Here is a 24,251-nt window from a genome sequence, read left to right as displayed (position 1 = left end):
TTGTTTTCAGTGGGGGATTTAGGTTGTATCTATTTTGTATACATAATTTTATTCATAGTGTTTTTTTTTAATGTAGCACAACATTGTACTATATAAAAATAGGCTGCTTTTACTTTATAAAATGAACTCTTCCTTATTGTAACAAAACTTCATATAAAAGCAATTGTAATTATTATATAATATTTTATAAAACGGATTGTTGTAACTTACTTAACCATATCTTTTGTTGGCATAAAGTGTGTTCTGATTTTTGCCATTTTAATTAACAGTCTAATAAGTAAAAAGATTTTACTGTGTAAAAGGTTTTATAAGGTATAGGATAAATTTCTTACGTTAGGATTGATTCCTTAAGATTAATTGCAGAAGTTGGATCAAAAGATATGAGCATTTTTAAGACTAAGTGGTTTTCTACAAGAATTGTACCAATTTACACCTTATTAGCAGTGCTCAAGAATGCAGTTTTCCAGTTTAGGTGTTTTAGAAACAGTCTTATCTGCCTGTTAAAGTTTGCATTAAAAGTCTCATGCAGGTCCTTTGAGGAGGAGGTAGTCAATAAATATTTGTGGAAATACACTGAGTAGCAAAAAGAGAATTACATTCTGTTTTTTACTAAGTGTTCAGAATGCATTCTGGGAAGTTCAGAATTTATTGTACTAAATAAAATTTAACATTACTTTTTTTTTCTAACTGTGTCTCACTAGGTGTCTTGAAAATTACAAAGGCTATAGAAAAATAAAAGAGAAAATTTGCACTGACCTCAGCCAGATGGAGACAGTTCTTGGGCAGTCCATGTCCCCACTGCCAATGTCATACAAAGAAGCTTTAGAGCGCTTGGAACAGAGCAAGGTAATAGAACTTGCAAATCTCAGTAACACTATGTACAAAAAATTGGCAGAAAGCAGGTGGAGGCATCACGGGATGTGGCTCTGTTATGACCCACAGAAATCTTCATCCTGAGTTGTACACTCAACAAAATTCCTAAACCAAAAGCCATGGGGGAAATGAGGCATTGGTTCTGAGAAATTTAATCATTTGGGTTCACAGGACAGTCTTCTCCCCAGTAGTTCCTGTCCTTATTAATCATTCTTTCTAAAGCGTTACCTTGCATGTTGTTTTGTTGGACATCGCTGGATCAATGACAGAGCATTTAATGTAACTTTCAGAAATGCTAAATTCCAGTTACTTCTTATACCCTATTACTGAACAATTTTAGTTTTTGCATATATTCATCTGTCACAGTATATGGTATTATGTTATTAGCATTTGGATGAGGACATTCTAAATCATCTGTGCTTATCATCTACCACAAAACAAACACAAAACCAAAAAATATAAATAATGTGTATGTGGTTGATTACAGTAAGCATTGTACAAATTAGCTACCTAGTCAAATACGAGACTTACATTAAAATAAGAAAGTGAACTTCTAGGATATTTACTTTGGAAAACACATTTTTACTTAGAAAAATTGGTTGATAGGTCATTATTTGTCCCCATAGTTCCAAATTCATGTGTAGTATAATAATACCTAGATGCTTCTCATCTGTCTCAAATTGACTTCCAAAAGGACTAAAAAATGGATGATGTAATACTCATGGATGATTTTAAAACATTAATTGTTCAAGATTAAAATAGTTTATAAGTTTCAGGATAGTTCTGAATTCAGAAAACTTCTATCCCTCCTATTCCTTTTCTTTTCTTTCTTAAGACCTTGGTGTCAAATCTTACGTCAGCCAAAGAAGAGCTCATGAAAGTACGACAGGTCCTCAGACACTTGAGACCCATGTGCACAGATAGTGACAGCCTCTGTTTACTCAGAAGCACATCTGCTCTATGGGAGAGATGGCTGAGTTTGATGGAAGCTGTTAAAGAATGGGAGTTGTGGTGTGAAGAACTGAAGCAGGAGTGGAAATTTATCCATGAAGAAGTAAGTGTTTCATTTGCAACAGTCAAACCGTACAGTTTACTAACACATGTCATTTAAATTGTTTTATTATTTTCATTTTTTTTTAAATATAAAACAAGTCCTCAACCTGCACCATTTGTTTACATCACGTGCATGGAACATGTAAATGTTTATAGAGGTCAGGTCCTAGCAAAATAATCTCCAAGGAATTATTCAAGAATGACTCAAATTCTTTCATGACAGTGGCATTTTTTTGGTGTCAAATAATTCTTAGAAATAAGTGGCTACTTGCTTATATGAGCTTTAAAATCTTTATCGTGCAGATAAGCTAAGCCCTCTTAAAAATGTCTCTCCATCACACTAGAGGTTAGAATAAGGTAATATTCATAATAACCAATTAATTTTGAAATTAATTACAGTGGTTAACTGTGGAAATTAACTACTATTGTTAATAAGTATGACCTAAAAATGTGTATGATGTTCTTTCTGAAGACTGTCTCAAAGAAAACCTCCATAATATATATCGATCACAGATGTTAATTTAACCATGGTTGAGGCCTTAGGCATCCCATACATTTAGAAAGAAGATTTAAAATAGTATAAAAATATCTTAGGGTATTCTTTAATCTTTCCAAAGGACCAGGTATAAATGAGGTACAAATCAGAACATTAAATGAAAACCCTTCTCTCTTATTCCTGTTAAAATTTCTGCTGAATTTACTTAAGACAAATATAATCAATACTAGATTAGCAGTAGGTCACCTTGCCTTAGGATTTAAATGTTTAGCACTATCATATTTTCCTGCTTAAAACTTGTTATTCTTGAAAATGAATATCATTTTGATGGTGCTGTTGGGGTTTGGTTAGTAAATAGTCTCTTGAATGTTAAAACTCCAAGGAACTTTGTAAATTGTCCTTTTAGCAGGGCCGCTAGCCTCCAGCTCTTTCCCATCCACAATGGCACGGTTTACTGAGGTCCTTCTGTGCAGTGTGTTCCTGTGTGCTGTGCTAAGAAGGCAGTTCAGGGAATTCCCTGGTGGTCCAGTGGTTAAGACTTCACACTCCCACTGCAGGGGGCACGGGTTCCATCCCTGGTCAGGGAACTAAGCCGCGAGGCGCGGCCAAAAAAAAAAAAAGAAGGCGGCAGTTCACGCATGATGCTGCTGAATCTCGGCATGGCCCTCAAGAGTTACCTATTAACACCATTTTCTATATGAAGAAGCTGAGGCACTGAGAGATTTGAGTTGGTACAAGCCTCCGAGCTAGTGATTAAACTGGGACTATGGGCTGGGGCCACATCTATTTTGCTCACACTGTGACTTTAGAAGCTGAACAGGGCTTTGCACTTAGTGGGCACTTAGTATTTGTTGAGGGACAGCTCTTATTCACATCCAGGTTTAGGCTAATCCTAAGATTATTGTTCTTTTTATTTTATTACATTATCTTTCTCTTGCCCTCTACCCACTGGCAATCATATTTTAGTAGTTATGTAATAGTAGTTATTTTTGTAGTTATCCATACAAGCATTTGACAATGTCTGCTAACAAAATGTGTTTTTCAAAGAATAACACCAACAAAATATGTTCTCACGTAATAACAATAATAACAACAACTGCTAACACTTAATGGGCACTTAATTGAGCACGTGTCAGGCATAGTTCTAAGCACTTTACATGTGTTTACATTTATCCTCGCAAGAATCCTATGAGGATGAGATTATCATTCTCATTTTATAGATGAAGAAAATGAGACACAGTGAGATTAACTTGCTCAACTTTATAAGTGATAGAAGATTCAAATGTACACTCTGTTTTTAACCACTAAACTGTCAACTTAAATGATTTTTACACATGCCAAAATTGATGTAAGATTTTAAAATAGCTTTTATCCATTCAATAAAAATTATATCATCTAAATACCTGTACATGCAAGATTCTGTTGGCATGCTTGGTGATTTTACGTGTGACAAAATGAATTTCTGTTTTTAAAAACGTCTGTACTGATACAACAATCCAGTATCTTTATGAAGAAAGGTTTTGTGTAAGTAGATTTTTGAAAACTTAAATGCTTGTTTAAATTTACAAATTCAAAAATTAATTTAAATTTTGATTTACTGTTTTTTTCCCCCTAAAATCTTACCTCCCTCTTAAGCAGAATCTGCTTGATTTAATTATTCATTTCTGGTTATTCAGGATCATCATTTTATGCTTCACTGATCACAATGTGCTAGAATAAATGCATGTCTTCAAAGATATGGGAGGGGTAAGGCTGTCTTCTTCCCCTTGTACCCAAGATCCAGAAGTCTCTCCTGTTTTAGTTTCTACTTTGGCTGCTTACAGGTTTTTCTGTTTCTGTCTCTGTGTTTACTCTTGGAACAACTGTGGCTCCTTCTCCCTTTCTAGACTCAACTTTATAACTGACTGTGAACCTAAAAGTTTTATAACCTGTCCAAGGAAAATCATCCAGGGGCTGAAGAGTGAATGCATAATCTTTGTGGCAACTATTTACTTATTTGGGGGCTGCCATCATTCTTTTTGGTATAAAGTTTGCTGCGTTTTGACAAGTGCATACAGTCACATGACCACCAATGAAATCAAGACTTAGAACATTTCCACCACCCAAGAAAGTTCCATATGCCCCTTTGTAGTCAGCTCCAGCCTGTGGCAATTATTAATCTGTTTTGCCATCTTCAGAATGTCATATAAACAGACTCGGATAGTTTGTGACCTTTTGAGTTTGGCCTTTTCTCGCTAAGCATAATGCATGTGAGATTCATTCATGCTGCTGCTTGTATCAATAGTTCATTTCTTTTTATTCCTGAGTAATAGTCTGTCAGACTCATGCACAGCAGCTAGTTTATCCATTCACAATTTGAAGAATTGCCTGGCTTTTGGATAAAATTATTGTCCTAAAAAAAAGTATTCTTCCCCCTTGTGTTCTCCTCCTAATGACTTAACAGCTTTACAGCAGAGAGCAGAACCTGAGACAGGGGCTTGTAAGCAGGTGGTTTATTTTGGAAAGTGATCCAAGGGAACAGGAATGGGAGATAGGAGAACTGACACAGGAAAGGTTAGAGCCTTTAGTCACTTTACTCTTATTGGATCCTGGTTGCTGCAGTTGCCCATTTATGGTTATCACTGGCCATGGAAGCACCAAGAGATGCTCCGTTAAGTCCTGGATTACGGACATAGTTCTTTCAACCCCAGTGTATATTGGAAACCCTAGGTGGACAGTTACCTCTGTCAACATAGCAACTCCTTTCTTTGCATGCTGGTTCTTTGGTGGGGGAGTGAGGGGACTGCAAAATGACCCAGTAGAACCTGAATCCCATTCCCTGGTGGAAGTGTAGCTGCCTGCTTGAGAACTAGGACTTCAGTTCAACTGAATTTAGGTTTGAGGGGCTGGAAAGCACAAATTCCATAACTGGGTCTCTTGGAGAGGGGCCAATCTACACATGTAGATTGGGTACACATGTACCCATGGACTCTAGTGATTGGGGACCCAGCTGCAACCTATGGCCCAAGTGACAGGGCAGCTTATGCCATAGCCTGGTCCTGCAGCGCTGCCTCCTCAGCACTGGCGGCGTTCTGATGAATGGATCTGAGCAATAGTCACCAGTGTAGCATACACGGCCGCCAAAATCCCAGAAGGCCCATCCAGTGCCGCACCTCTTTCTTGGCAACAGAGGTGCAAGACTGAACAACTTGATCTTTACCTTATAGAAGTCCCCTGGCATGCCCCAGACTACTGGCCCCCCTGGGAGCTTAATTGATGCTGGGGTTCCTGAATTCTCATAGGCTTTATATCTCACTCTCTGGCATGTCTTACTGGGCATCCAGGTCCTCATTTATCATTTCAGTTAGCATGATATCATAAATGTAGTTGACCTCTGTGACATTCAGTAATGTCAAGATTGCAGGATGGCTGACTCTGTCTGAACGTAGAGCAGGAATGTTGGCAATGCTGGGACAGAATGTGGTAAAGGCACAGTGCTGCCGAGGAGAGCGCCAGAGGATTTGAAGAGGGAATGAGAGGGATCTGATTTTCTGTCTTTGGTTCTGAGTTTCAGGGGCAGTAGAACTCCACTTTCTAGATATTTTATTTATTATTGATAGGTTATATATTTCTGAGTTCTGCATTTAGCTGTGGTTGAGAAAGACACGAGCAGTCCAGTAATTTGGGCTGCTTTCCCATTGGTGTAAGTGAGTGACAGGGTATTGAGGGCTTACTTTTTTGAGCATTGGATGTGAAAGAAAAGAGACCTGTAGAAAAAATGCCCAACCTCTTCTACTTCATGGATGCAGTTTGGTGGAGCTCATTCTAACTAACTTAGAGGTATCTCAGTCAGGAGAAATAATTGCTTTAATAAAGCAACTGAAATTGGAAGGAGAAAGAAATTATGAAAATATTCAGTAGCATTTCCTTCAGCTCATAACAGCAATACATTTTTTTTTCTTTTTTTTTTTTTTTTTTTTTTGCGGTATGCGGGCCTCTCACTGCTGTGACCTCTCCTGTTGCGGAGCACAGACTCCGGACATGCAGGCTCAGCGGCCATGGCTCACGGGCCTAGCTGCTCCGCGGCATGTGGGATCTTCCCGGACCGGGGCACGAACCCGTGTCCCCTGCATCGGCAGGCGGACTCTCAACCACTGCGCCACCAGGAAAGCCCAGCAATACTTCTTTTTAATCACACATATACATGATCAGTAGCTGGGAACTATGGGATTGGGATAGTGGAGAGATAATACTCCCAGCTGTAGGAAGACAAATATGACCTTGAACTGGGATGTGGCTTTGGGAATCCTTTGAAGAGCCAGTATGTAAAAATTATGATTGCTGAGTCCTGAAGTGGTAAGAGTATATTTTACTTATTTTAGCTCCCTGTTTTTTCTTTTTCTTTTTTTTTTGCTTATTGAATTAGATTGAACGAGAAGCAATTATTTTAGATAATCTTCAAGAAGAACTCCCTGAAATTTCCAAAACAAAAGAGGCAGCCACCACAGAGGAATTCTCGGAGCTGCTGGATTGTTTATGCCAATATGAAGAGAATGTGGAGAGGCAGCAGCTGTTACTGGCCCTACTTCTGCAGCGCATAAAAAATATCCAGAACACTCCTGAAGGCTTAAGACCTATGGGGACTGTTTCTGCATCTCAAGAGATTATGTCTATGCAAGAACGATGCCACAAGTAAGATTTATGAAAAACTATTAAGGAAATGTGCTTGACCAAACTCAGGAAAAATTGAGAAAATATTGAATTTCTAGAATAAAAAAATATTTTAGAACAATGACAAATGATATGACAGAATCAAGTTGTGTCAACACTGATAGGTATAAAAATGATGGAAATTAATTTTTTTTATTGGAGTATAGTTGCTTTACAGTGTTGTGTTAGTTTCTACTGTACAGCAAAGTGAATCAACTTTACTTATACACATATCCTCTCTTTTTAGATTTCCTTCCCATTTAGGTCACCGCAGAGCATTAAATAGAGTTCCCTGTGCTATACAGTAGGTTCTCATTAGTTATCTATTTTGGAAAATATTAATATTAACGATAATTAAAACAAGCACACATTTTCCTGGTGTTTCAAATTTTTTTTAATGTTTACTGTTTTTCTAACTTAGTAATACATGTTCATTATAGGAAGTTTAGAGAATGTGGATAATTGTAAAGATTAATATAAAAACCACCTTTAATTTTACCACTCATCAACAGTCACTACCAATCACTCATCTTTCTTACTATGGCTGTACTTTTAAAAACATTGTGATCATAGTACTATACTGTTTTATATTCTGCTGAACCATTTATAAGCATATTATATTTATTTTCCTATGCTATTAAATGTTCTTTAAAATATAACTATAATATTTCACCATGTGGATATGCTATAATGTATATTTAACCAAGTCCCTAATATAGAACCTTTAAATTATATGTAATTTATTTTACTTTTATAAAAACACTGTAATGAATATTCTTATGCTAGAATCTCTTTGTGCATCTGTGATTACTTCATTGAGAAAGATGCCAAGAAGTATGATCATCAGGTCAAAGGATATATCACTAATATCTTTATAGCTAGAAATACTTACCAGATAGCTCTCAGGAAAGATTTTCCCTACTTAAACTCCTCCAATAATATGATGGCTGCATCCACAGTAAATGAGGTCAGCTTGGATAGAAAGGCTAATTCCATCATCTATGGCTCCAAGGGCCCACGCATGACTTCATTCACACCTCTGAGTCACGTTCAATTGAACTCAAGGATTACAAGGAAAAAAATATGGCAATTGGAATGTAAAGTGTGAAAAGAAGATATTTTGGGATGAAAGTTTTAGAGATATTTTTTTCCTCCCTTTTTTTAAATTAATTTTTATTGGGGTATAGTTGCTTTACAATGTTGTGTTAGTTTCTGCTGTACAGCAAAGTGAATCAGTTATACGTATACATATATCCCCCCTTTTCTGATGGAGTGATAGAATTTGATGTATGTTTGTATATATAGTATATAAACCATTGAAAACTGGTACTTTTCTCTCAGGAAAAAAAACCTTTTGTGAGCTATGCAGACATTATATTAATTGTTGAAATAAAACTATTACACAGAAAAGCAGGATAGAGGAACAATTTTATTCTGATGCTATATTTTAGGCTTTTCCAGAAGGCTCAAAAAAATAAGGAATTGATACAGAATGAAATCCAAGAAAGACATGCCTTTACAAAAGAAATAATTACTTTGAAGAATTCATTTCAGCAGACTACAACCTTTTTCCAAAATATGGAATTACAAGACCACCCAGAAAAGGCAGAACAGCTTGAGGTAAGTGAGGAATGAACTGGTGAATGTGGCCGATACAGATCTGAAATCTTGAGTCCAAAGTTCTTGGAGCAGAGGTAACCCTGTGGCTAGTGTAGAGGGAATCTAGAAGAAGAAGAAAATGTGGGCAAAGGCCCTGTGGCATGGTGTGGGCAGAGCCACAGGAGATCAATATGGCTGGAGTACAGAGAGCAGAGTTGGGACTAGGTCAGGAGGTAGGCCAGCAGCCCTTTTCCAACCACATGTCAAGTGTGTTTGGTGTACAGGGGTCTCAGACCACTCTTGAGTAGTATGTAGGACTGCTCACTTTATAGGATAGAATATCTAGACTCTGAGAGGGATAGAAGTGTCTTTACTCACAGCACTTGCCACCAAATGTGTGAGGCTTTTTTTCCCCACACCAGCCTATTCCCCAACTCTCCAGACACCAACTGGGACACGAGTTCAATTCTGACAGTAACTATAAAGAGTTAGTATCGACCCCTAGGTTAAGGGCTCAGTCCCACAAGTCTGCCCCCGCTTCAGATGCCACCTGTACTTCTTCTTTTTTTTTTTTTTTAACATTTTGAGAAATGCTTTATTCAAAAAACTCATGTAAATGTTGTCCTTCATAACTTTAAAAAGATGTTCAAACAGAAAAGAGTTACCTTTCAAAAGCTATTGCATAGAAAATGACACAATACAAATAACAGATTTTACTTTGATATGTAAATATAAACTAGAATAATCTTGATTACAGAGAGACAAAATCATATGCCTCCATAGAAGAAAATTCTTTGGTTAAAAATAGTCAAATTGCTTTTCCATCATACTTTCCTTAAGACATGAAATCTATTTTTTTAAGTATTTGGATTCCGAGTAAAGAACTTCACTTTTTTCTCTTTAAATAGAAACACCACCCGTACTTCTGACCGACAGGCCATAAAGCAGCAGTTCCCACGACCCCATCCTCAGGTTTATAAATTTGCTAGAATGGCTCAGAAAACTAGGAAGGCACTTTACTTACTATTACTGGTTTATTATAAAGGCTACAACTCAGAAACAGCCAAGTGGAAGACATGTATGGGGGAAGGATGTGGAGCTTCCATGCTCTCTCTGGGTGCGCCACTCTCCCTTGATGGACCTTGATGTGTCCATCAATCCAGAGCTCTCCAAACCTTGTTTAAGGGTTTTTATGGAGGTTCCATTAATAGGCGTGATTGATTGAGTCGTTGACGGTTGATGATTAACTCAACCTCCAGCCCTTCTCCCCTCTGGAGGTCTGGAAGTGCGGTTGAAAGTTCTAGCCCTCTAATCACACAGTTGGTTCCTCTGGCACCAACCCCATCCTGAAGCTGTCATCCCCCCCAGCCCCACCACCAAGAATCTTCTCATTACCATAAACTCAGGTATGGTTGGAAAAGACTTGTTATAAATAACAAAAGACACTCCTTTCACCCCTATGCAGGAAATTCCAAGGGTTTTAAAAGCTGTGCGGGGAACCGGGATGAAGGCTAAATGTATTTATTATATCACACTATCTGTGCATAGGCTAGGGGTCATTTTCCGAACAATCTCTTCTCATTCCACTAGGTGGTAACAGGCAAAACTGACGTTTGGCAGTTTGTCCAAAAGTTGCATGCTGTTATTCACCAGAGCTTTTGGTATCAATGTTGCAAAAGGAAACTTACTCTCCCTCACAGAGGCAGTCTTCATGGGGAAGCCATCTAAGTGTAGCTCTGAATGAAGACCTGTACTCAGGGCTAAGTCTAGATAAACGAGGAGCACTCTGTACCTCAAACCCTACCTTTCTCTGAATGGCACTATTCTTTAACTTTTCCTCTAGACTTGTTCTCTGCTGAGGGCTAAGAAAAGGAAAGCAGTGACACATCGGGGAGTCATTCAAAATTGTAATCATTCTTCAGTGTGGTGACTCAATCCATTAACATAGATAATGCTACTCAACAGCTACTGTAAAAACAAAAGAAAACCCAAAAAGCCACAGTAAAGTCAAGAAGTATTTTTCCACTTGATCTTTGGGAAACTTTCCCAAACAAATGAGTTTCTCCTTTATAATTAGTGCAGGAGTACGTAGATCAGATTCTGTTTCTAGGCCACGACCAATAGACTATTTGTTCAGGTTTCTTTTATCTCCTAAAACCCCACATTCTTTGCAAGGAACTGGAACCCTCCCTTTTGAAAGAAGTTGAGCTGTGCTGGGCTGTCTAATTACATGAAAGCAGACACTTCTGCTTCAAGCACAGGGCTTTTAGTGGCCTTGAATCATTGTGATGATAATGTAGGAAGAAGCAGAAATGGCAACAAGTTAATAATAAAATAAAACTTCTTTGAAACTTTTTGCTGCTTGCAGCTTTTTAGATGGAGACTGCTACTGAGATATAACTAAATCCTAGAGGTACTTTAGAGGCAGGAGATGTTGTAATGTCTTTTCAGGACAATGGTTTGACACTATGGAGAGATATCAAGTTTAATTCTTACAAATTAGAAAGCATCATCTGACCAAACTGAGTATCTCTCATGCTTAATCAGCTTGTATCAATAGTGAGGTTTTGTCATGCAAAGTTTGCTCATTTAAATCATAAAGATGTGCTGGAAAGCTGCTTGCATTTTTAGAGTTAAACTTTTTCTCTGTCCTGTGAGCATTTGAAACTCTCTTGATTTTTTAGGAGCTTCAAAGCATTCTTAAGAAAGGGAAGCTAACTTTTGAGAATATTATGGAAAAACTGCGAATCAAGTATTCTGAAATGTACACCATAGTCCCTGCAGAGATTGAATCCCAGGTGGAAGAATGCAGAAAAGCTTTAGAAGACGTAGATGAGAAGGTAATAATAATGTTTGTATTCGTATTATTATTTATGGAGGTGAATGAATATAAAGAACAACATATCATTTAAGATCACATTTTCATTTGCCCTGATTTCAGCTATGTCTGTTTTTTTTTTTTAATGTCTGTTTTTATAGAGTTTAGTTGAGTGATAATTTTGTGTATTGATACTGAGACGGAGTTGCTCTAAGTAAGTGACACAGGTAACAGAATTAGTCTATTAATTTTTAGTTGTGAAGATGCTTAGTTTTTCTTCTCTTGCATTTAAAAATAGAGTTATATATTGGCTTTTACTTGACTTTTTTTTTCTCCAGAAAATCACTTTAAAATTTTGGTCATGAATAATACTTTGCTTTTAACACTTTGAAATTGCAACCAAGAACAATAAGAACACACGTTTCATAACTTACTAGGAGTAGCACTTAACACACGGTGTCTTTCTAATAATGATGGTAACATAATTCTCACAAAGCATACCCAGGCAAATCTTTATACCTGGAAGTCCAGGTTGGAAGAAAGAATGGGAAATGGTTCATAGTACTTGGAGACATAGGAGTTTAGCAAGACAATTTTATTGCGTTATTTAAAGGCTGCCCAGATCCAACAGAACAAAATTCTGTTTGGTCCAGAAGAATACAGAAGGATTTTTGTATTGCTTTTTGAAGCCTAAAATACCTATAATTTAGTAAATAAAACATATTAATTGCACACAAAAAATCAGGTTCAAACTTGCGACAAATTTCTTTGGAAAATCTAACCCATGTAAAAAACATGTAAACTCCTAATATATATTATAACAAATCTTGTTGATTTGACATACAAGATAATCTATTATGAGGAACTTCCTCAAGAATCATGCACTATTGATTTTATTTTAAGAAAATACTAAATGTTTTGAGAGAAACTCAGTTGGTTCTCCTGACTACTTCATGTGAAAATCCCTAACAAAGTGAGTTAATAATCAAAATCTACCTTTTAAATTTAGGGTTGAAAATTTCAACAGTAACTTTAATATCTGTGTATATTTGTAACCAATAAAAACTTACTTTTATTGCGTGATGTGACTGTAGGATCCAGGCAACAGACACAATACCATTCTGTGCAGTTCAGTTGGCTGCATACTTTACCTAAATCATGATCTCTCCTAATATACAAAAATGATAGGCATTTCTGCCAGAAGAGTAACTGCCCAAAATATCAGAAAGCTTCATTTTGTGGTAATTTGTTATGTAGCAATAAAAAGCTAATACAGTGATTAAAAATAATAATAATAATACAGGATTAGTTTTTTTTCTAAAAAATCTTGACTGTGGTATGGTCTGTGGAATAAAAACATTATCTAAAAGTATCAACGACCTGGTGCTGTGAAAAGAGCCTGGGGGCCTTGGCGTCTGGTGGCTTGGGCTTCTTGGGGTGAATTCACCCACTACCTTGATGTATGACTTTAAGCAAGTCATACATGATGACTTTAGCCTGTGTTTCAATTTCTGTATCTGTAAAGTATCTGCATTGGAAGGTTTAGTCTCAATGGTTGAACAGATATAGTGGTTTTAAAAAGGTTAATTAAAAGGAGAGTACAAAAGCATTAAGTATTTTTTGGTTATTCAGTGGCTGTTTGGAGAAAACCTTATCAACATAGCTTAAAAAAATAAGAACATGAACTAATCAGGCATTTGAAAAATGATACATTCAACATTCATTTATTATCTTTCCTAGTACAAGTTAATTTCTTCGGAAAATCGTTCTGATAAAAAAATTACACTGTTCAGCAGCTAGATTTCTAATTGCTGGGAAAACATACACTAGAAACATTCACACAGAGAAAAACTAAGATTTTCTGCTGCAAGAAATAGCCAGTTTTAGAAGGTTATTTCACCCAAATGAATACTAAGATGGGAATTACATCTTTTACGTCAAATTGAGAATGTTTGTTTTTATTGAAAACAAATCTGTGCAGAGGATTCTCTCATAAAACATAGAAACTGTATAATAAATAATTTTTCTCCCAGGAATTTTTTAATATCATTTGCTCCCTTGGGGTATGTTTCAGACAGTCCCCTCAGTAGTTTTGCCCAACACAGCACATATCTGTAGTACATACTGTGGATTACATTGAACAGATTTCTGTTGGTCAGTTTTCTTTTCTTTTTTTTTTTTCCGGTTGGATTTGAACGGTCAGGTCAGCAGAGCTGCCTTTTCCTAGTCTACTAATCTACCCTCTCATTAACGCATTCGTCAGTACGGTTTGGAATTTCCCCCCTAGCCCTTAAAAGATTTGTACGAGTAAAATCTCAAAATACTGTGACTACCCCTTTTATCATTTGAACCTCTGAATAGAGTGTGGAAAACATCTCCATTGTATCATTCTTCCTTTGAAACAGATCAGCAATGAAGTCTTGAAAAGCTCACCATCATATTCAATGAGTAGAAAAATAGACGAAATTAACAATGGGCTTCAGAATGTCGAAAAGATGTTGCAGCAGAAGAGCAAAAATATTGAGAAAGCTCAAGAAATTCAAAAGGTAACATCCTCCCTTAACTTCCTTCAGCATTTGGTATGTTCCCTGTCATCAGTCATCACAGGGATCCTAACCCTGATTTACCGGGCCCTCCTCACTGAGCGTGTCACCTGCAGAGGCTTGGTGGAGAAGGTTGCATTTAAGAATTGTTCTCAGTTTTTCCATGGTGGGAATATGCCCCAACTCCTGAGAGCCTATGATTGGGAACCAGCCTTTTCACTAGGGAAGGGTCTTGTCTTGGGAAGACTGATACATAAAAACATTTCAGTAAGTTATAAATGGTATTAACAGCTTTTCTTTAGACTGCCAGGGGGAAACAGAGGAAAGTAGAAATTCCAAATTTATTTCACTTATAAAATGTCTTAGGTAGAACTGTACATAAACATAATATTCTACCTCTTAACTTCCAAGTAAACTCCTGCATGTAGAAAACATTCTACTTTATATTTTAAGGAAATATTCTAATATGAATGGAGACTTTTAAAAATAGGGCTAAGAGAATAGATCTTAAAAGTTCTCATCACAGGGAAAAAAAATTTTGTAACTATGTATGGTGAAGGATTTTTAACTAGACTTATTGTGGTGATCACTTTATGGTAGAAACAAATATTGAACAATTGTGGGACTTCCCTGGTGGTGCAGTGGTTAAGAATCCGCCTGCCAATGCAGGGGCCATGGGTTCGAGCCCTGGTCCGGAAAGATCCCACATGCCGCGGAGCAACTAAACCCATGAGCCACAACTACTGAACTTGCGCTCTAGAGCCCGCGAGCCACAACTACTGAGCACACACGCCACAACTACTGAAGCCCACATGCCTGGAGCCCATGCTCCACAACAGGGCAAGCCACCGCAATGAGAAGCCCACGCACCGCAAGGAATAGTGGCCCCCACTCACTGCAACTAGAGAGAGCCTGTACGCAGCAACGAAGACCCAACACAGCCAAAAATAAATAAATAAATTTATTTTTAAAAAAAAGAACAATTGTGTTGTACACCTGAAACTAATAAAATGTTATATGTCAGTTATACTGCAATTTTTAAAGAAGTTATCCTCAGAGAAGTCTCACTTATCACCCCATTTCCCTCTGTTCCCTTCCTCCCTACAGTTAAGTCTCTTCTTTGGTTTCTAATTTAACTTGACTGTGTTTCTTCTGGTAAAAATAAACAAATAATTCTAAATATTAAAAGAAATAATTGTACCTATTGTATGTGTCCTTCTTTCATTGAGAAGACATTAGACTGTGTATACTCTCTTAAAATAAGGTGAACAAGATTTGCTCACAAATAATCATACCTGCCTTTGACTTTGCAGCCCCCTCTAAACCAAACAAATGTGATGTCAAAGGATTAAAAAGATTAAATTAAATTGAAAAATAAAAATAGGTCAGACTATGGCTCGCCATTGGACAAAATCTTGGGCTCTCAATAAGCCCTCTAACTAATCAGATTTTCCCATTTCTAGAAATTATGTTCTTACACAGATATTAAGTAATAATTGAATGTTGCCTTTGAGATTTCCTCTGCCCAGACAAGTGCAGGTTTGAATCCAGCCTATTGGTTTCTTGAACTAAAAGCAGTTGCTACTGATACATGTGGCTAGAATTTTCTGCCAGTGTGTCAGTCTGAGTCAGAGCAGATATTTTCTTTTTATCAGTTTTATTTTTGCATTTAATAAGAATTGTCTTCTAGATTAAGTAGATATATATACTGGTCTAAATAGGTTAGGTATTTACCCAAGCCCTTTTAAATGTAATGTTACCTCATCACTCTTGAAAGATTAGGATTACGTTGACCTTGTTTGGTGTCATTCATCTCTGGAAGTGTCCAGGACTTTCTGCCCCCTTACAGCTAATTTGTACTGAAATGAATACAGTAAGAGTTAAGTGACCTCAGAAAAAGTGTTTTTCAGTTCAGGTGGTTTCTGGGCATAATTGAAAAACTTTGCCTGGGATGTTGTCTCTGTCATGTTGTTTTGGTAGCATTTACAAGTACAGATACTGTGTGAAAACTTAGAACTCAACACATCTTCAATCCAAATGGACTTACCCTTTTCTTCCCCAGGCAATGTGGGATGAGCTAGATCTCTGGCACTCCAAGCTAAATGAGCTGGATTCTGAAGTTCAGGACATTGTTGAACAGGACCCAGGACAAGCTCAAGAATGGATGGATAACTTGATGATTCCTTTCCAGCAGTATCAGCAAGTATCACAGAGGGCAGAATATAGAACCTCACAGTTTAACAAGGTATGGCTGTAACACGCGATAGCTACACGGAGCATGTGGTAGTAGTGAGATGGGTTTAAAACGAAACAAAAATACATATTCAGAGGCAGCCAGTTTCCCTTGAATTGCCAGTTTTAGGACCTGAAGCTAGAGCTACACCATAGGTTCGAGCGGGCATTGAGGGGACTGCTGGCACAGGCAGAAGCAAGAATCCCAAAGTCAGACCACAGTAGTAGGAGTCAGGGTGAGAATTGGGCTTCTCAACAGGTAAGGGAATTTCAGGCAGGCAACCTCAAGAGTCCCAGGAGGGAGCCAGAGAAAGAACCTCATTTGGGAACAAAACACCCCTGCCCTCCCTTCCAAGTAGGGGTCACGGTGGGTGAGCTGTGCATGTGATCTAGCAGCAGCAAGGCAGGAACCTACTCTCAGAGGGACTGGTATATATAGGACAAGGCCCGGTACAGGAGGACCAAATGTAAGTCCAGTTTTCAAAGTGGAACATAAAACGGAAACCAGACTAGTTGCAAAGCTAACTTGGAACCCTTGCTGAGGCCCATAGCGTTGGGGTAGAACTCCTTAAATCCTTCCCACCTGTGGTCAGGATTCGTTTTACAGGTTGAAGGATCAAAACCTGGAGGGGGTGGGCAAGTGGCCCAGCTGTGGGGTGTGGAGCCCTGTGAGGCCTGACACCACTGACTAACAGCAACCAGTTCTTAAGAATCATTCCACTGAAAGAGGAACCATCAGACTGAGTTTGGTACTGCCTATCTTTCACAGGCCACAATTAAGCTGGAGGAGTATCATGATCTTTTGAAGAGTACTGAGGCTTGGATAGAAAATACCAGTCGTTTGCTGGCCGATCCTGCAGCCTATGACTCTTCAAAGACGCTGAGTCACCACGCTAGCACCCTTCAGGTGAGTGTTCTTTCAGCGTTTCCTGGGTGTCATAGAATCTACATAATGATTAGTGGCTTAGCTGATTGTCACAATGCTTTTTTACCCCCTTCTTTCCTGAAAAAACAGCCTTATCTTCAAGCATGCCAAATGGCAGAAGGAAGCTTGGAAGAGTGGCAGGCTCTAGATAGGGATTTTGGAGACCAGGATCTAGTTCTTTCTGTCCTGATAACTAATTCTTGAAACTAATATCTTTCAGGATAATTTACTGTGTCCTCCATGGGCCACAGTTTCCCCGATCTCTGAAGTAAGAATGTTGCACTGAATGGTGGTGATGGTTTTGGTTGTAGAATTCCAAGATGGTTCCCAATAGTCCTGTTCCCAGATGTACACGACCTATATAATCCCCTTCCCTTGAGTGTGGGCAGGAATATGAGTAAGTGATGAGATGGTCACTCCCTTGATTAGGTTACATCGTATAGCAAAGGATATGGGATAGTCACTCCCATGAATACATGACTGATCATGGATGTATAATTATAAGACTCCCTGGTAGCAGACTAGAGTGAGATTCTCCTGCTGGATTGAATAAGTAAGCTGCCGTACTATGAGAGGGCCATGGAGCCAAGACCCTAGGGTGGCCTCCAAAAGCCGAGAGACCCACAGTCAACAGCCAGCAAGAAAACTGGGATCTCAGTCCTACAACTAAATTCTACCAACAACCAGAATGAACTCGGAAGACAAATCCACGCTCCAGATGGCACCTTGATTGCAGCCTTGTGACATCCTGAGCTGAGGACCCACCTAAGCCATGCCTGGACTCCTGAGCCATGGAAACTATGAGATAATAAGTTTGTTTTATCTTAAGCTGCTAAGTTTGTGGTAATTAGTTACACAGCATTAGAAAACTAATCTGTCATTCCTTCCGGTTCTAGCATGCCATGATTCCAAATTTCCTGTCCTTCCTGTTGCTCCACAGGTGCCCTGTGTCACCATGCTAACCTATAAAGGCAAAACAAATGAAAGCCTTTTCCTACTCAGGGCCGTGACTACAAGAGATCTTCCGGATGCCGAATGTTGGCTTAAATTTTATTGTGAAGGCATATTTCCCTTCTCTCATACTATTCAGCCATGAGAAAGAATCTCTTAGGAAAAGGTTTATTGTATAACAATTTTATTTATTTATTCATTTGCTTATTTATTTATTTTGGGGGCTGCGTTGGGTCTTCGTTGCTACCTGCGGGCTTTCTCCAGTTGCAGCAAGCTGGAGCTACTCTTGGTTGCGGTGCGCGGGCTTCTTATTGCGGTGGCTTCTCTTGTTGCGGAGCACGGGCTCTAGGCGCTCAGGCTTCAGTAGTTGCAGCACGCGGGCCCTAGAGTGCACAGGCTTCAGTAATTGTGGCTCGTGGGCTCAGTAGTTGTGGCACATGGGCTTAGTTGCTCTGCGGCATATGAGATCTTCCCCGACCAGGGATCGAACCCGCGTCCCCTGCATTGGCAGGCAGATTCTTAACCACTGCACCACCAGGGAAATCCCCTATAACAATTTTTAGAGTAATCAGACCTCAAAACCGATCCAACTCTTTTTTTTTATATCTTTAAAGTAGCACACTGTGTCCCTAAGTAACAAGTGACTTCATACCTCCCCTGTGAGACTTCTTGGCACAGTTTTTTCCTGTGGTAACAGTTGTAAAGATACTGCATTTTCACCTACCTGTTTCTTTTCTTCCCCTTGCCTGTGATTTCTGCCCCCACCTCTTGGGTTGACTTTCCACATCCCCAAAGCATGTCATCTTTTTATTTTAAATCACCTGTGTCTTTCATCATTTTCAAGAAGTTTGCAGACAGAAGAGAGGGATGATGCTTTTTTTTCCTCAAATGCTTATTAGGAGTTTTTTAAAAACTGTACAAGAATGAACATATGCAGAAACAGCTGAAGTTTTACTGCCTTCTTCTGACACAAATGTAAAAGTGTAGAAGTATCTCTCAAACTGTTCAGGACACCCTCCTTTGCCGACCTTTGTTTACATGGAACTGAGTAGAACTTAGGTTATTAGCTGGAGGAAGTAGGGACAAGGGGATATGCAGGCTGATGTCCACAGAATGTATTCTAATAAATCTTCCAATGGGAAATAAGTCATAAATAACTAGTCCCATGTGAATACCCCACTTTGCTCCTATTTTGCAAATAGTTGTCCTACTTTAGGGCACCCTTTACCATTTTTCTAACATTACCTGGTATTGATTTTTAAAATGACTTAAAGAAGTGTCAAAACTCTCAACTAAGGTTTAAAAGTCTGTTTTAATCGCACTATAACCTTCCACCTCGATTGCATTGGTTAAATTAGGTTTTTGTAACCTAAAGATGATTCCATGAAGTCTACTGTTGTAATGAAGACTCACTGAAACAGAAATTGTCATTGTAGAAAATAGGAAAACAACTTGTTCTTTAAATCAACTTCATTAAGGTATAATTTACAGGTAGTAAAAAACACCTAAGTGTACAGCTAGGTAAGTTTTGATAAGGGTATCCAGTTGTGTAACCACTACCACCATCAATACATAAAGACCATTTCCATCACCCCAAAAAGTTTCTTTGTGCTCCTTTGCAGTCAGTATCCTTTTACCTATGTTCAGCCCTATGTAATCACTCACTGGTTTCTATTCCTGTAGTTTTGTCTTCTCTACATTATCCAATGAATAGAATCACACAGTCTTTTGGACCTGACTTCTTTTACTTAGCTTAACGTTTTCGAGATTCATTCAGGTTGTTCCATTTATAGGTAGTTTATTCTTTTGACTGCTAAATAGTATTCCATTTGTGGAAATATGCAATATGTTTATTCCTTCACCAGTTAATAGACATTTGGGTTATTTCAAGTTTGGGGCTATGTATTCTATATCTATTGCGTTGTAACACATCACTCCTGAAGTTAACAGCTTAAAACAAGAATTATGGAATCCAGGCATGGCTTACCTGAGTGGATCTGGCTCAAGGTCTCTCATGAGAATGCAGTCAAGGTGTCAGCCAAGGCTGTGATCTCATCTGAAGGCTTAGTTTGGGTGAAGGAAGAGACAGGATGCACTTCCAGGCTCATTTATGTGGCTGTTGGCAGGCTTCAGAAGATCCACTTCCATTCACAGATGTGAGGACCTCTCCACAAGACTGTCTTATGGCATGGCAGCTGGCTCCCTTCACCATGAACAATCTAAAAAAGAGTGAGAGAGCTCCCAAGACAGAAACGGTCTTTTTTTTTTTTTTTTTTTTTTTTTGCGATACGCGGGCCTCTCACTGTTGTGGTCTCTCCCGTTGCGGAGCACAGGCTCCAGACGCGCAGGCTCAGCGGCCATGGCTCATGGGCCCAGCCGCTCCGCGGCACGTGGGATCTTCCCGGACCGGGGCACAAACCCGTGTCTCCTGCATCGGCAGGCAGATTCTCAACCACTGCGCCACGAGGGAAGCCCCAGAAACGGTCTTTTATAATCTAATCTTGGAAGTGACATCTCATCATTTCTGCCATGTCTTATTAGAAGTAAATCAGTAAGCTCAGCCTGCATTCAAGAGAACTGATTATAAGGACATGAGTACCAGGAGGTGGGGATTATTGGGGGCCATTTTAGAAGCTGCAACAGCTATTATGAGCAAAGCCGCTGTGAGCATTCATATACAAATCTTTGTGTGGACATAGGTTTTCAGGTCATTTCATTTGATGGATACCTAGGAATAGATTGCTGGCTCTTATGGTATTTAACTAAGAAACTGCTAAATTATTTTCCTAAGTGGCTTTGCCATTTTTCATTCCCACTGGAGTTCTGATGACTCCATATTCTTGTCAGCACTCGATAGTATCTGTCTTTTAAATTTTAGCTACTCCAGTGACAAGTAGTGGTATCTCACTGTGGTTTAAATGGCATTTCTCTAATGACTAATGATTTTTTTATTTGAACATTTATTCATATGTTTTTATCACTTGTACGCTTCATTTGTGAAATGTCAGTTCAGTTATTTGGGGGTTTTTTGCCTTTTTTTTTTTTTTTTGGTACGCGGGCCTCTCACTGCTGTGGCCTCTCCCGTTGCGGAGCACAGGCTCCGAACGCGCAGGCTCAGCGGCCATGGCTCACGGGCCCAGCCGCTCCGCGGCATGTGGGATCTTCCCAGACCGGGGCACGAACCCGTGTCCCCTGCATCGGCAGGCGGACTCTCAACCACTGCGCCACCAGGGAAGCCCGCCTGTTTTTTAATTGGGTTATTTGTCTTTTTATTATTGAATTGTAAGCATTATTTATATAATATTCTAAAATCCTTTGTCACATGTGATTAACAAATATTTCCTCCTAGTTTGTGGCTTGTCTTTTCATTCTCTTAATATTGTCTTTCAGAGAGCAAATGTTATTAATTTGAGGAGGTCTAATTTATCAATATTTTTCTTTTATAGATTATTCTTTTGCGTTGTATCTAAGAAATCTTTATCTAACCCAGGGTCACAAGGATTTCCTCTTATCTTCTAGAAATTTTATAGTTTTAACTCTTACTTGTAGGTCTGTAATCCATGGACTTATATATACTACCAAATGTAAAATAGATAGCTGGTGGGAAACAGCCGCATAGCACAGGGAGATCAGCTCAGTGCTTTGTGACCACCTAGAGGGATGGGGTAGGGAGACGCAAGAGGGAGGAGATATGGGGATATATGTATATGTATAGCTGATTCACTTTGTTATAAAGCAGAAACTAACACACCATTGTAAAGCTATTATACTCCAATAAAGATGTTAAAAAAATAAAGTTAATTTTTGTATATGGTATGAAGCAGGAATCAAGGTTCATTTTTTTTCTATGGGATTATCCATGTTTTGAAAAGACTCACTATTGAATTACTTTGGTGCCTTGTTAAAATCAATTGACCTCTCATATATGTGGGTCTGTTTCTGGACTGTCTCTTCTGTTCTATTGATCTATGTGTCTATTCTTTTACCAATATGACACAGTCTTAATTGCTACAGCTTTATAGTAAATCTTGAAGTCAGGTAGTATAAATTCTACAACTTAGTCCTTTGTTCTTTTTCAAATTTGTTTTGGCTAATCTGGATCTTTTGCATTTCCATATAAGTTTTAGAATCATCTTGTCAATATCTATGCAGAGGTCTGTTTGAATTTTGGGAGGGCATTAAATCCAGATCAGTTTGGCAAGAATTTACCTCTTAACCATATTGGCTGTTCCCATCCAGGAACAGGATGTATCTCTCTATTTATTTTGGTCCTCTTTAATTTCTCTTTAATGTAAATTGTTAAATTTATTCCTGAGCGTTTTATGGGTTTTTGATGCTATTGTAAATAGTATTATTGGAAAAAGCATTGGTTTTAAGTTTTTGTTTTCCTTTCAAGTTTTCTCCTGCTAAGATTTGGAATAAGGTCAATATGAAATTCTGAATAACCTGATTAATTTTGGGGACTCGTGACTAGAAGTCTGGTTGCATAAGTAAATGTTCTTTTTCATAACAGTTATTTTTTATGGGATTACCTGAAGACTACATTAGCAGGTTGAATATTTCCAATAGGTGGCTGAGATATTTTGAAATCTTAAGTTTGAAAGTTAATAATTATAATCATTAAAGGAACAAAAGAAAAATTCTAAGGAAGAATGTCTAAGGAATTCTAAAAATGGATGTTTTCCACTTATATTTGGTTTTATCAGATAGAGCTCTTTTGGTATCAAGTTATTCAAGTCAACTCAAGCTATAGGGGTGTTTCATGGAAGTCAGTGGCTCCAGATGGTAAGGCCAAGGAGGACACTTGTACCAGGACTGCCTCTTCGTTTCCCATCCCCACTTCACTTATCTATTTCTGTCAAACCCATTTCCCAAAATTACAAGTCCAGCCAATTGGATGGCTTTTTTTTTTAACATCTTTATTGGAGTATAATTGTTTTACAATAGTGTGCTAGTTTCTGCTTTATAACAAAGTGAATCAGCGATACATATATGAATGGCTTTCTTGACCCTAATTCCAAATTATAGAGGGATGAACTTATAGGTCAAGTGTTTCTGATTCTGTTAACAATGGCTGGAGGAGCAGGGCTACTTGGTATAACATAGCTGCTGCAAGCCCACCAAAATGGGGTAGACATTCTATAGTCATATACTGCCATTGACAAGAGAGAATGTTCAATGTTTTATTATGAAATTGGGAATGAACAGGAGTATGAAATGTTGAGACAAATTCAAATTTTCTCTGATTTAATTTTTTAAATTAAGGTATAATTCACATACAACATTTACTAGTTTCAGGTGTACAACAGAATGATTCAGTATTTGTATGTATTGGAAAATGATCACCCACATTAAGTCTAGTTACCGTCCGTCACCATACATAGTTATAGAATTCTCTCTGATATAATTTCAATCAACTTTTTCCAGTATCTTGATGTTTCTCTTTTTTCATGTTTCCCATTATCTAGATGGCTTTGGAAGATTCAGAACAGAAGCACAATCTTTTGCATTCAATTTTCATGGATCTAGAAGGCTTGTCAATAATTTTTGAAACAGATACTTTAGCACAGCCTATACAAGAGTTAAGTCATCAAATAGTAGCTTTACGACAAAAAATCATAGAAAGCCTTCCACAGATTCAACAAATGGCTGATGTAAGTTAGCACTATAATGATGTGACTTCTTATTTTAAATTTATATTTCATTTAGTAAATTAGAGTTATACTGCTAATCAGTTCTATGAAGACACATTGATCTGGTACATTTTTCATTTATGTTATTTCTTGAATTACATTTTACTTTGTACCCTATAGTGCAACTACAACAAAAAATCATATCCCCATTCTCAGTCCAGAAGTGGTCTATTTTTTTTTTTTTTTTTTGCGGTACGTGGGCCTCTCACTGTTGTGGCCTCTCCCGTTGCGGAGCACAGGCTCCGGACGCGCAGGCTCAGCGGCCATGGCTCACGGGCCCAGCCGCTCCGCGGCATGTGGGATCTTCCCGGACCGGGGCACAAACCCGTGTGCCCTGCATCGGCAGGCGGACTCTCAACCACTGCGCCACCAGGGAAGC

The 24,251-nt window shown here is 38.3% G+C and overlaps 1 protein-coding gene across 14 annotated transcripts in view; it reads left to right on the top strand.

Moving 5' to 3' along the window:
- Positions 1-24,251, top strand: part of SYNE2 (spectrin repeat containing nuclear envelope protein 2) — a 330,405-nt gene that overhangs the window by 183,870 nt on the left and 122,284 nt on the right. For all 14 annotated transcript variants that reach the window (XM_079912180.1, XM_079912173.1, XM_079912176.1 and 11 more), the window contains exons 50-58: positions 702-846; positions 1,709-1,927; positions 6,828-7,093; positions 8,563-8,731; positions 11,395-11,550; positions 13,934-14,074; positions 16,134-16,316; positions 17,073-17,210; positions 23,648-23,833. In XM_079912180.1, the coding sequence (XP_079768306.1) occupies positions 702-846; positions 1,709-1,927; positions 6,828-7,093; positions 8,563-8,731; positions 11,395-11,550; positions 13,934-14,074; positions 16,134-16,316; positions 17,073-17,210; positions 23,648-23,833 (1,603 nt within the window). The remainder of the gene's footprint in view (positions 1-701; positions 847-1,708; positions 1,928-6,827; positions 7,094-8,562; positions 8,732-11,394; positions 11,551-13,933; positions 14,075-16,133; positions 16,317-17,072; positions 17,211-23,647; positions 23,834-24,251) is intronic.

This window comes from Stenella coeruleoalba, assembly GCF_951394435.1.
Source record: "Stenella coeruleoalba genome assembly, chromosome: 2".
Taxonomy (NCBI): domain Eukaryota; kingdom Metazoa; phylum Chordata; class Mammalia; order Artiodactyla; family Delphinidae; genus Stenella; species Stenella coeruleoalba.
This window is presented reverse-complemented; position numbering and strand designations above follow the sequence as displayed.